The sequence below is a fragment of the Dioscorea cayenensis genome, chromosome 14, assembly GCF_009730915.1.
Source record: "Dioscorea cayenensis subsp. rotundata cultivar TDr96_F1 chromosome 14, TDr96_F1_v2_PseudoChromosome.rev07_lg8_w22 25.fasta, whole genome shotgun sequence".
NCBI classification, from domain to species: domain Eukaryota; kingdom Viridiplantae; phylum Streptophyta; class Magnoliopsida; order Dioscoreales; family Dioscoreaceae; genus Dioscorea; species Dioscorea cayenensis.
In genome coordinates, this window is record NC_052484.1 from 19,866,911 (window position 1) to 19,879,943 (window position 13,033).

Sequence of the window (13,033 nt, forward strand, 5' to 3'; positions counted from 1 at the left end):
AGTTACATGCCAAGAATTTGCCAAAACCACCGATTTTAGTAACCACACTAACTTTAGAATCAAAACTAGCATGGTATGGCCAACGACCTTTGGGTCTATTGGTACACGGGTCGCCGATAAAACTCTCACCGAGTGGTGAGAGTTCGATTCTCGGCTGAGGACACATTTATGGGAGTTGTGAATAGTGGCTGTGTATGGGTGGTTCCAGCGCCCACATGAGCGCGGCCCCATCCCCATTTAACTTGAAGAGGGCTGCCTCATGGTTCGTTGGCTCAGACCAGTGACCCTAGTGGACAGACATTCAAATTCCTGCAAATAAGCCATAAGAGATGATGACTGTTTGAGCTTGAAGAGGGCTGCCTCATGGTTCATGTATGAAGACGGACCAAATCGGAGCTCGATTTTGCGAACAAAATCGTTCCAATTTGTAAGCTGACCCGTTAGATGGAGCCACTGGAACCACTGCAGAGCAGGACCAGCCATATAGAACGCCGCGATGTCGAGGCGTTGATCTTCAAGAATTTGGTGGAAAGTGAAGAAATGATTGATCTTAAATAACCATCCAAGGATGTTTTCTCCAGCAAAGAAAGGAACCTCAATTGCTGGTAATCGGGTTGCTGGCATAGAAGGCTGTGATCTCACCGAAGATGACAAGTGGGGTGAGAATTGGTGTTGTGAGGTACCTGAATTATGGATCGGTAACGGCAGAAGGGGTGGGGAAGAGATCGGGGGTCTATCGATCTGCTGTAACTTGAGCATCATCTCCGCCATCACCGTCTGTTGGGCAGCCAGCGAGCTTCTAAGAATATCGACAGATTCCTCGTGACTCTTCTTCATCACCTCGAACGTCTCCGAATGTTGCTGGACCGTCGAATAGAGCGTCTCGAGTTGTGGAATTACCGAATCGAAGCGAGCGAGTTGCTCAGCCATAGAAGAAAGTTGCTCCTCCATAGCTCTCGCTCTGGTCTTCATTCCATCCGCCATCTGAAAACTCTCAACGAAAGCACCAAATTGATGCTGAATTTACTGGTCTGGAGTCTGGAAGGAGAAAGAACAGAGGAAGAGAGAAGGAGATCTAAGGAAGGGATGGAGAGGCAGGAGGAGAAAGGGAATAGAAAAGAGAGAATTCTGGAAAATATGGCCAAGATGCCATTCTTCTCATTACCACTCCCCTTATATAGTTGGTTACAAGGAATCTCTATCATTTGTAACTAATTCTCCAGCCTGGCATATCATCAAACACCTGATGTGCCAAGACACTCTCCCTCCATGTCACACTAATGTAAAACTATAGCTATTGAGAAATTACAATCATTCATTCAATTATCACTAATTCTCCTTGTATTACCCCTCACATAACAAAGTCCTTGAATTTGTTACTGTGTCCCTTGGTTCCTTCTCATGGATCTCCTGAATACACCCTTGAGTGGCCTGTCTGCAACACTTATCAATTAAAAGAAGTCAATATTGCAGCCACATCATCAAATCTGTTAATAAAAATACCAAAAAATTCCATTTTTTTTTCACTTCTTTTTCTCTGATTCCATACAGCTCAAGCATAAAAAATAATTAAAAAAACAATGTTAATTAAACAACAATAGTAACGCAAATCGTTTCTCCGAAAAAAGAAAATAAATAAAGAAAGGAAACAAAGAAAATATGGAGTTCACTGAAAAGTGAAAATTCAGTAAGGAAGGGGAACCAATGGGAAAAAATAATGATTCATTCCCCTCATGGCCATAAATGTTTGATTTTAAAACACCATGGCCACAAAACTTTTTTTTGTAACACAAAAGTCACTTTAACTTTTCTCTGGTTACACGTGTGGCCATAATGTCTTATATTAAGGAGATTTTTGGCATCATGTTAGCGCCATGTCAGCGCCATATCAGCAAACTCATCGGAAATCTCCTTAAAATAGGCCATTATGACCACACGTGCAATCGAAAAAAAGTTAAGTGGTTTTTATGTTACAAAAAAAAGTTTTGTGGCCACAGCGATATAAATTACAAACATTTGTGGCCATGAAAGGAATGAACCCGAAAAAACGAAGTACCTAAAGAAGTTGTTCCTATAAGGCCTGTGAGATTTGAGCAATGAGCTGGTCTAGAGGCCCATTACAGGCCTGATTGGCCCATTATAGACCAATGCCCAGTTCCATATAGAAGCCCAGCCCAGGATATATAAACTCATGGATGCCAATGTATGTTGCTCAATTCTTCCCACTGATGGATTCCTACTTGTGGCATGCCCACAATTATTAAAAAATAAATAATAAAATAAAAATAAAATAAAACACCTGTAGTATTTTTTTTCATGGGGAAAATCTTTTACTTCTTTGTTACTTCTTTGAAACTCGTATGTCTACTGTAGTACTTGTTATATTTTGTACTTTATTGTTTTTTTATGCATTCATAGTTTTTTCATTTTATAATTTTTTTTTTTAAAAAGAACATTTTTCATAAGAGAAGATTTATCACATTGCTTGGTTTTTGTTTGGTAGTGAGAGAGAGAGTTTATTATAATGTGCAGTGTTGTTCAATATTTAGTTTTGTTTTGTTTGTAAGTTTGAAGAGTCAAGCCTTATTTGCTTTGTTTTTTTCTTTATTATTTATATAGTGCGGTTCACTCATAAGAGAAAGATCAATGATTTGTTTTTTATTCAAAAAATTATTTTTATTATCAAATCAAATCATGTTATATTATGAATACATTTTTATATATTTTATTTATTTATTTTTAATAAATTAGTAGTTTATTCACATTTATAAATAAAAATACTTTGTGTATGTTACGACAAATGATAGGCTTCCATAATGAAGTTGATGGCACAAAGTCTTGCTTTCATCTAATAGAAAATAATCACTAAGAATGTGAACATGCGGAAGAAAATGACAATGTTGATGTATATATTTGACTAAAGTGATGCAATCATTAAAGTTTATCCAAAATCGCTATTAAAGGATTAGTTTTTTAAAACATCAGCAACTAGTCTTTTTTAAATGACATTTTCATAATGCACCATTTTGTTAAGATTTCACTTGACTGTCTACAACTCAATTATTTGGATTTTTTTTCTCATTGAAAAATATGTGAACAATATTTCTTATCCAGCTAAAGTTTGGCTAGCCCAAAGGATATGGCATTCATTCCCATGCCAGGATCATGTGTTCAAACCTCATCAAATGCATGCATTATGAGGAAGGATACCTTGTGTGCACAGATTCATAGGATCTATGGTGTGTAAACTGTCATAAGGATTCCTCGTGTGGGAACGGGCTTGTAGTCTAATTTGCATACTAGCAAATCGATCAGGGCGCATGCAAGATGATCAATTCTCAGTTATTCACATATTTGATAGTTGTGCTTTTGTCATTTGTCAAAAATCCTTATCTAATCCCACAAATAAGACTTGATGATATGGTTTAACTTGAGCAACAAATGAACAGTTACAACAATTCCCTTCTTATTTTCTCAGTAGAACAATGAAGTTGTAGATTGAGTTGTTTTACATCAAGGATGAAACACTTCATTGTTATTCAACTCCAAATCCAAGGAAACCATCCTTCACAAAAAAAATTAGTTTAAAACTCATCCACCTTGCAAATAAAGGATGTTGTATATATTGCATGGTGCCATAGGCATATAATTAAGTAGTAGTTATGCACATTGAAGATAATCATATATAAGTTAATCATGTCCTCATATTTCTGGATTTATAGTGCAAACAAAGCATTATTCAAGTGCGTATGTAAACCATGCGGTCCATGCCCTCATATATATATTAATATATATATATATATATAAGATAATCTTTTATAATCACATTAGTGCCAGTTTCAGCAAACAAAGCTTCTTTTCTCCTCTTGTCCCTTCTCCTGTTTCGTCCTTCATTACTAGCATCACGTGGAGCATTATTCATACTGTGACTTCATTCTAAAACTTTCAAGCATTTTGATGGGGATGGACATATGCTTTCAATGGTTGTTACAATGAAAATAAATTATGATAAAGTTGAAGCTGACACGTAGAATAGAGCTGCTGGAATAAATTAGAGTAGCCATTAATTTGCTCTATATGCCAAACATGTGAATCTGGTTTTCTGATATTTATGATTCACGTGAATACTGTATAGTTTGGATTTGGATCTAAACCTATCAATTATAGGGTCATTTTGGTAATCAACAACTGGATATATATATATAAGATACTTAGAAAAGACAAATTAACAAAAACACACACATATATATATTTACACCCAAAATTCAAGTAGATTCAAATCTAAATCAGATGCATGATAACAATTTGAAAAGCTTGATCATATGTAGCCTTTCCAATGATATTAGCTCCAAATTGATACAACACTCACTTAAACAAAGATCACTCCATCAACTCCAAATCCCATTATATAACAAAGAATAATAACTACAAATTCCATGACATAACAGTCACTTGAAAGTTATTGTCATGAGCTTTCTTGTGATGGCTCATTTATAACTATTATAGTGAGTAAACTAAAAAAATACAGAAATATTATGAATATTAAATCCAATTGCAATAAACAGACTAAAATTAAACAAAGCAACAAATTGCCATTTAATTTCCTTAGTATGATTTGATACTTACATATGAAATATCAAGATTCCTAAAGCCATTAATCTATTCCCTTAAAAAGAATAGTATACCTAAAATGTAATAATATCAAGATAATTTCTTAAAAAAAAAAGACCAGAATAATAACTTATTTCTTTGTACATCTCATTTAACAATCTTTCAAGAAAACATCACCTACAGTTCCATCAAATCATTCATTTAAGATAATTCCCTCCTCCCAAACTTGATCACCTGCTTAACCCTAACAAAAAATAGATATATATTTATACAGAAAATTTTAAGTAAATATATACAAATCTAAATCAGATGCTTTCACAGCAACACATGATCAAAACTTTGTTCATAGGTATATGCTAGGTAGTTAATTAGCTGAAATTAGCTTTCATTATTTATTCTCTTCTGGCTAAAACCTTATTCATGTTAACCATTGCTAATATATGTACAGTTAATAATATGTAAGCACAAACATATCATAAAAATCACTTGAATGCTTTATTCATAAGCTTGAATATTAGCTATCATGCACTTACATGATAAATCCAAAATGAAAAACTTAGCAAAGAGACAGTTATCTTTTTATTTCCTTATTTTAATTTGATATTTTTTACATATGAAATATGTAGATTAAGTGAACCATAAATCTCTCATCCTTGGTTATTTTGTGTAAACTACTGAGATTTGAAATTTACATTTAGCTTAATTACAATTAAGTAAACATTAACTGAAAATATATCATACATATATATATACACCTTTTAAGTCCTTAAAATGGACAAGTAAGAAATTTCCAATGAACAAAGAGGAATAATGTACTTTTGATCTCCATTTGTTATGAAATTCTATACATATACTACTATCATTATATGTGGCTTTTGTTTTCTCATTAATAATGGTTAACCTGATGTGAGTTCTATGATGCTAACCTATATTTTTAAACCACTTTCAGAAAAAAAAAAAACCAAAGGGGGAAACCTTTGATGCATGCTGATATATATATGTTTGAGAATTAAAGCAAATCTTTATCAATTATAATTGAAATCAGTGTATTTAATACTTCCAATAAAAGATGAAAATGCAAATCAAGTGCCTAATAAAATAGATTTATTGATCCAGTTAAATATTTGACTATTAATTAATATTGCTATCTGAAACATAAATAGAAAGAGAGAATAAGCAAACAGTCAATAACAAAGTCCTCTAGAGTTAATTATCTCGAGTAAATCTATGACCCTTAATTTCAAAATTAATATGGATATTAAATATTATCATATTATATAGAAATATAGCTCAATGCAGTTAATTAAACTGTATGTGCATCAAAATAAATGAATGCAACACTGCTCCCACTACTATAACTGCATGAACTTCTGATGAACATTTATGATATATATTGTCTTGTTCAGTAAACTATATATTGTGTATAAGAATTCCAATTAATCCTTTCAGCTAGGCATCAAGAAAAGAATTTATGAAAAGTTGGTAAGACTTTTGCCCAATTGGAAAATGCAATATATTATACACTCCAATTTAAGAGGAAGAGGGAAAATTAACACACTGATTAAATTATTAAGAATTTATGAGAAAATAGAGTTTCTAACCTCTGTTGGTCCAAAATTATCTGATCCAAGGCTTGTAGACCGTCCATGATGATAGAAAAACTCAGCTGCAAGAACTAGCAGAAAACATTTGACAGTGATATTGGAGTGCAAATTTAGTAAAATCGACAAGTTTCATTCATACAAATCAGTATGATATTTTAAAAACTAAACTAGAGTTACTAGATATGGAAATTACAATAATTATTTGCAAGACGAAGAGGCTTTATATACCTTTGAATTTCTTTACAATTGAAACGAGAGTTCCAAGACAAGAAAAGAATAAACCTACTTTAGCAGCATATCCTCCTTTCATCCTTCAACACCTCCAAACCAAACTCATCAAAGTGACCACAAAAAAGAAAGTATCTTGGGACCTTTCTCTTCATCGACCAATCCCAATTGTAACCTGAGCCTGTCAAATATGAATTATTATGAAGTGGGAACATGAAGCAATGATATCTCTCTCTCTCTATATATATATATATCACACTTAATTCTCATACATTAATCTTCCTCTAAATATCGAGATCTAGAGATGGTGGCTGGTCCTGAGGAGAAGAAGAAGAAGATGGTTCTAAAGATTCGGTGCGTCGACCGAGCTGTAAATGGAGAGGCAAGAGAGGAATTGTAGAATGACTGTTTTCTGCAACAACATCTTGAGGGCAATCTAAGTTGACACCGAAAAGCCGAACACGCTTAGCAGTGGCCTTACCATGGACCACTGGAACAGACTCTAGGACCATCGGCGAGGCCACCGTAGGGTCCCCACCTACATGGCCAACTTGCACCGGAGGTTGAGATAAGGCTCCTGCCGATCTGAACAGAAGGTACTGTCCGGCACCACTGCTTGGGCTCCCCACATTGTATGTGTAGCTCTGCCGGTGATCATACACCATAGAAGAAGTTGCAATAGATGATGGTGTCAGGTACCCATAGCTCCATGGGGACAAGGATCTGCTGCTGCTGCTGCTGCTGATTGTGCTGCTAAAGGGATGTTGGGGGTTTTGCCCTCTGTCTGGCCTTCTTTTCCAGTCGATGAAAAGACGATCACGGGCAGCTTCACCGACACCACGACCAAAGGATATGGTGTCACCGGCATCTAATCTTTTTTCTTTGACAAAACGACTCCAGCCTTTAGTCATGACATAGCTCTGACTACTGTTCCAATAGGAATATCTAAAACGCCATGGCTTGCCGGACCTATCTTCAAAGCTTAGCAAAAGGCCTTTCTCGTTGCTAGACGTGTCCAAAGGGAAGTACTTCTCGGCATGTTGCTTGGGGATCACTAGCCTGTTCAGTTTGCCAACGTCACTGGGAGTGACCACCTTGTCAAACATGTGTTCCTTCTCAATGATCAAAGAGGTTGCTTGATTTGTTGACTCATGATCTTGATCTTCTTGATCTCTTTCTTGGTTGAGAGATCTCTCTCTTCTGCCACTTGAGAACTCCATGATGAGGTTGATATAAAAAATAAAGCTTAGATAGTACAAACTCCTTAATAAGTTTCAACTAATTAGGTTGCCATTACTGCTAGTACTTCTTCTCCTTCTCCTTCTTCTTCTTCTTCTTCTTCTTCTTCGTCTTCTGGAGATAGATACTGCTAACTGGCAGTACGAACGAGCATGTGGTATGAATTTTCTTGATGACTTTTCAAAGTGTGAATGGTCTTGGTTTATGAAGGGAAGAAGCTAGGCAACAAAGAAAGGGGAGGAGAAGAAGAAGGGGAAGATAAAGCAGCTGAGAAGTATTAGGCAGGTGGCCATTGACTCAAGAAAAGATGGAAAGAAAGAGAGAGATAAGGGCTTGCATGGTTAGATTTCTTTTTAGGGTTGGCTCTCATCTTTTTTTCCTCTTCTTTTTCACCTCCCCTAGTTCTGTTTTATTTCCTGCTTGGAAGATTCCAAGAACCAGGGTTTAAAGTCTTGTCTCTCTTCTTTTATGTGTGTGTCTAATGTCTATATGTGTGTGTTTCAATTCTATGACAATAAATAATAGTTTTAAAATGTAAATGAGAGAGAAAAAAAAGTGACTTGGTAGTATGAGTTTGGTGGGAGTTCTTTTGACTTTTATAAGGATATATATATATATATATATATAAAGAGTATTTACATCATTATTTATTTATTTTTGTGGTTCATGAGGTGATGGTTGATTTGGTATTGTGTTTGTTCACGTTAGTTAAGGGAGTGGACGGGAAAAATGAAGAGAAAGAATATATGGAAAAGTAGGAGAGGCTTATAAGAAAATCCACTTGAGCAATGAGCACCAAGGTGGCCATGAAAGATTCCAAAGCTTTTTTTGTGCTCATCTTTGTGATGCAATTCACAAAACATGTGACTAGAGACGCGCACCACGCAACTATTTTGGACTTGAAAGAAATAATATGAATAAAAAGGGTTGGATAGATGTGGACCACCCTTCTATTTAGGGTTTGCTCCTTCCTGTTTCTTCCTCGCGTGCCTTCATTCATTGAAAACAAATAAAAATATATCTCTGATATATATATATATATATATTTGTTATTTTGGTTGGTTTTGGATTATTAGTATTATATGAAGAGAATTGGATAAGGACATCAAACATCACAAAATTGAAGAGTCTAATTAAGTCATTTTATTATCACCATTCAATATCACAAAATGAAAATAATTTTTAATGTAAACCATATTTTGAAAAGAAATCGAATATTTAATTTTCTGTATAGAAGTCAATAGTACTAGATAATAAATATAATCGCACTGTCACTCACATAGAATTTTTTTTTTCTATTAGATGAATATAATTTATTTTATTTTTATAAAAATTTTAAAATAATATCATCTTTAAAATATTAGTGTTCATATATATATATATATATATATATATATATATATATATATATATATATATATATATATACATGAAAAAAAATTAATAAAAGAGAAAATGAAAATTTTCATATATATATATATATATATATATATATATATATGTTTGGGTTAAAGCGAAATCTCTCCAGATCAGAAAAATAGATAGGTAAGTTACACAAAGCTGTCAAGGGGTACCCAAAAAAGTAATTAAATTAGACTAGACTTTTAAAGAATTATGGATATATTAATTTTATTTGACATCCATATAATTATGTTACTTTGACCATGGGTTTTTTCTTATATTTTGAGGTACATGATAATTTAATTTTGTTTGTAACAGGGCGAGTAAAACAAGACTGGAAGTGCTTCCATCTATTTAGTTTCTTTTTTCTTGTACACTGTTGTATTATCTTAATTTTTATTAATCAAGTTATGATTTATATATCCGCTACTTTACCAAATAAAATAACAATGACAATAAAAAATAATAAAAAAATATAACATAATTTAATCATCATGTTTTATCATTTAGGCGTCAAAGTGAAAGGAATGACAACAAGAAAATAGAATAGAGTTCAAGCAACACAAAGATTGCCCACATAGGTAGAGCAAATACATCAAATAGGATTAACTGATGCCTAGATTATTTATTAATTCACTAAAGTTGATTTACCGAGACCTAAGGAACTCAAGGCTTCTCTTGATAGTATCAATCAAGTCTTTTAATTTTAGCTTTTTTGTTTTGGGAGCTGTAGAAGTTAATAAAGTAAAAAAAAAAATGGTTAATTTTAATAATAATCAAGATAGGCGATTAGGCAAGAGTAATTTAAAAACCAAAATATCACAAATTATAGCTCTAGTCAAGAAATTCTAAGCTCCTTTAGCAAAGACTGGATATCCGATCTATATGGCATCTCAAGTCTGTCTATTATTCTTGCTAAATATCTTTGGTTAATTAGTAAAAATTTCCACACTATTGATATTATTACAAATATTTGCCATGTGTGTGTGTGTATATATATATATATATAACTTCTCTTTGTATATTTTCTTGGAAATTTTTGTGTATACAACTTTTGTAGCAATGATTGGTTATTAAACTAAACAATTCAAGTGCAGTTTACAAGACTTTAATGTTCCTGTTAAGCACAATTTTGAAATCTTGAGGAACTTAATTTGCAAGTAATCAATGTCCCGTTTTCCCGTGCAGACGCTATTTGATTGTTCCTTAGTTTCGAACCCAGTCTTCTTCTAAGGATATTCATAATCCTTAAAAGGGCGTCAAGTGGATCCTTTCATACTTTGTTTCATGTTGTTATTGTTGTTGTCTTCTCCACTCCTAATGGATTGTTATCTTCTTTTGTGATGTACTATTTTATCTATTGTGTTATATATATACTTGTTTTTTTTATTTTTAATAAAGTTATGGTTTATCTTTTTTTTTAAAAAATTATTTAATTAATTTATAAAAAAGTCATTTTGGTTGATTATTTGGATAACTCGAATTTGCAAATCCATAGAGCAAAGGGGTTGGGGTGCATACTAAAGGTACAAGACTTCAACAGAGCCTTCCTAGGTAAATGGTGGTGGAAACTTAATTGTCTCATAAAGGACCTTCATCAATTGTCTTTTTCAATTATAAGAGATATGAGAGACTGAAACTGCTATTCCATACATCACCAAATAGAAAATCTTTCTTCTGGAAAAGTATACTAAGCTGCCAACATGCTTTCCTCCAAGGAGTTGTCCTTGAGTTAAATGATGGGAAAACTACTATGTTCTAGTTGATAGATGACTTAAGGAAACAATGCTAATAAACACTTGGTCAAACCTCTTTCAAGTAAGGCAGAATCCTTTCCTTACATTCCACAAATTTTGTTTGATTCCAGCAACCTATCTTGACAACATCCTCCTTTACCTTCAAGTCCGAGTTAACTCATTGTTATCCGAAGGGTTGGATCTTAGAACCTGACGATTTAACAAAAATAGGACCTTCACAATTAAATCCTTCTACACATTTTTAAATGACGGAGGTCTATGATGCTTTTAATTTCAGCAAACCCTTTTGCGAAGTTGCTAGCCTCTTTAAATTAAATTTTTCAATTGTCTAACATGGGACAAAAAGATCTTGACCATGAAAAACCTAGCGAAACATGGGCGTAATAGAATCACTACGATTACATGTACACTCTACCATGATGCAGGGAAATAGTGGACCACTTGTTGGTAATTTATCAATTTGCTACAAGTATTTGGATGCACTTCGCAAGCCTTTTTAACATTCCACATATCCCTCCCTGAAAGAGGTCTGGTACGCATGGCAAAGGGCAATCTTTTTAAAATTGAATGGTCTGGAATCTTCTTATTTGTGTAATTTGTTGGGCTATCCGGATTGAAAGAAATAACCATATATTCATATATTCAATTGCATATTGCTTTTATATCTTTGCATTATTTGTAAAATTGATCTTATTGTTTATGTTAATATAGCTCCGAAAAAAATTAAACAAAAAAAACCAAGCTTGAGAAGATGTCATAGATAAAATCAAAAGAAGCCTCGTCTTCTTGCAGCATTCATTGGCGTCACAAGAGATCTAGAGCAATCCAAATGAATCTAACACCTAAAGAGAGATTACCCACTTCATCTAACTCCCGTTGTGCTTAGTTTTTCTTTTTAATTTTGTTTTGTTATATATTTAATACTTTAATCTTCATCTCTATTGGACTTTCAACTATTATTTTGTGTCCTTTCTTCTTTTATGTATATTATTATTATTTTTTTAATCTATGTGGTTTATTTATTTTTATATAAAAAAAACTTGGATTTCTATACTTTAAATATTTGTACATGTTAATTATTTGGCAAAATGCCTCATTGTTGAGGCATTGTCCAAAACTAATTTCTTTATTAGATAACTAGTGAACCACGTCTCTTGAAATGATAATGTACTTTATATTTTAAAATAATATTTTAGTCAGATGAAAAATTCACATTTTCATTTCTAAGAGAGAGTGTAATGTGTACTAACATTCAATTATTTTGAAATAAGCATCTAACATCATCACAAAGACTATTTGTACGAATTATTTCTTGTTGAATTTGCTACTTATTAATCTATTTTTGACAATAAAATAACTAATTTAGATTAATATTGTGATCATGATATAGAAAACTCTTACATGCAAATAGAACAACCCCAAATAAAATAAATAGCTTAATTAAAAGAAAAAAAGAAAAAAATAACTTATCTAATCCATGGTATTATTATAAAATTGTCATTTCATCAATTTTTATTACAGTAAAAAAGATTATTGTAACAATTAAAATATCTATTAGATGTTATTATGTCATCTCTTTAATTTATTTTTTTTAAATAGATACATTACAATTTTATTAAAAGAATCACTTTAATTTACTTACTCAATTTCTTTTCCAACAATTTTTTATATGTAAAAGTTCAATGTTAAGTGAAAATAGCACCTTGAATGCCTCCAAAGATATTTTTTATTTTTTATTTTTTGTTATAAAAAATTATCAGCCTGCCATTTTTTTGTGTTGACAGCTTCAATTCTAGGCTAACTACATTTATATTTATTCCTAAAATAATGAATATGGACATCTAAATTAAACTTCTAAATTTAAAGTATTTTAGAGTAGGGATATCACACACACACCATTTTGTTATTTGATAGGTATTAATTAAATTAAATTTACATGGTACTTATATAATTATTTTTCATAAAAATTATTTAAAATAATAACTCTCATAAAAATTTGGACCTCACTTAATTTCAGATTCCTTATTTTATATAAAAATTTCGAATAAACCACTTATAATATATAATAAAATAAAAGAGAATCGATACAGTGTGGAGACTACATATATAACAGAGATTAAACATGAAAAATATATAACAAGAGAGTTAGATTACCTATATATACAGTGGTTGGGTAGCCATATAAAAATAACA

General features: G+C 32.4%; 1 protein-coding gene across 3 annotated transcripts; it reads right to left on the reverse strand.

Moving 5' to 3' along the window:
* Positions 1-4,603: 4,603 nt before the first annotated feature.
* Positions 4,604-8,159, reverse strand: LOC120276372 (B3 domain-containing protein Os03g0120900-like). 3 transcript variants are annotated; one of them, XR_005541227.1, is made up of 3 exons: positions 6,444-8,159; positions 6,213-6,277; positions 4,604-4,855 (listed from the first exon to the last, which is right to left on the reverse strand). XR_005541227.1 is itself a non-coding variant. In XM_039283097.1 (2 exons), exon 1 carries the CDS (start codon positions 7,661-7,663, stop codon positions 6,728-6,730), a length of 936 nt encoding a protein of 311 aa, XP_039139031.1. In that variant the 5' UTR covers positions 7,664-8,159; the 3' UTR covers positions 6,417-6,624; positions 6,716-6,727. The 3 variants fall into 3 exon arrangements, 1 of the variants encoding a protein (XP_039139031.1); XR_005541226.1 differs by having other exon boundaries at positions 6,213-6,286; XM_039283097.1 differs by lacking the exons at positions 4,604-4,855; positions 6,213-6,277 and having other exon boundaries at positions 6,417-6,624; positions 6,716-8,159.
* Positions 8,160-13,033: the final 4,874 nt, after the last annotated feature.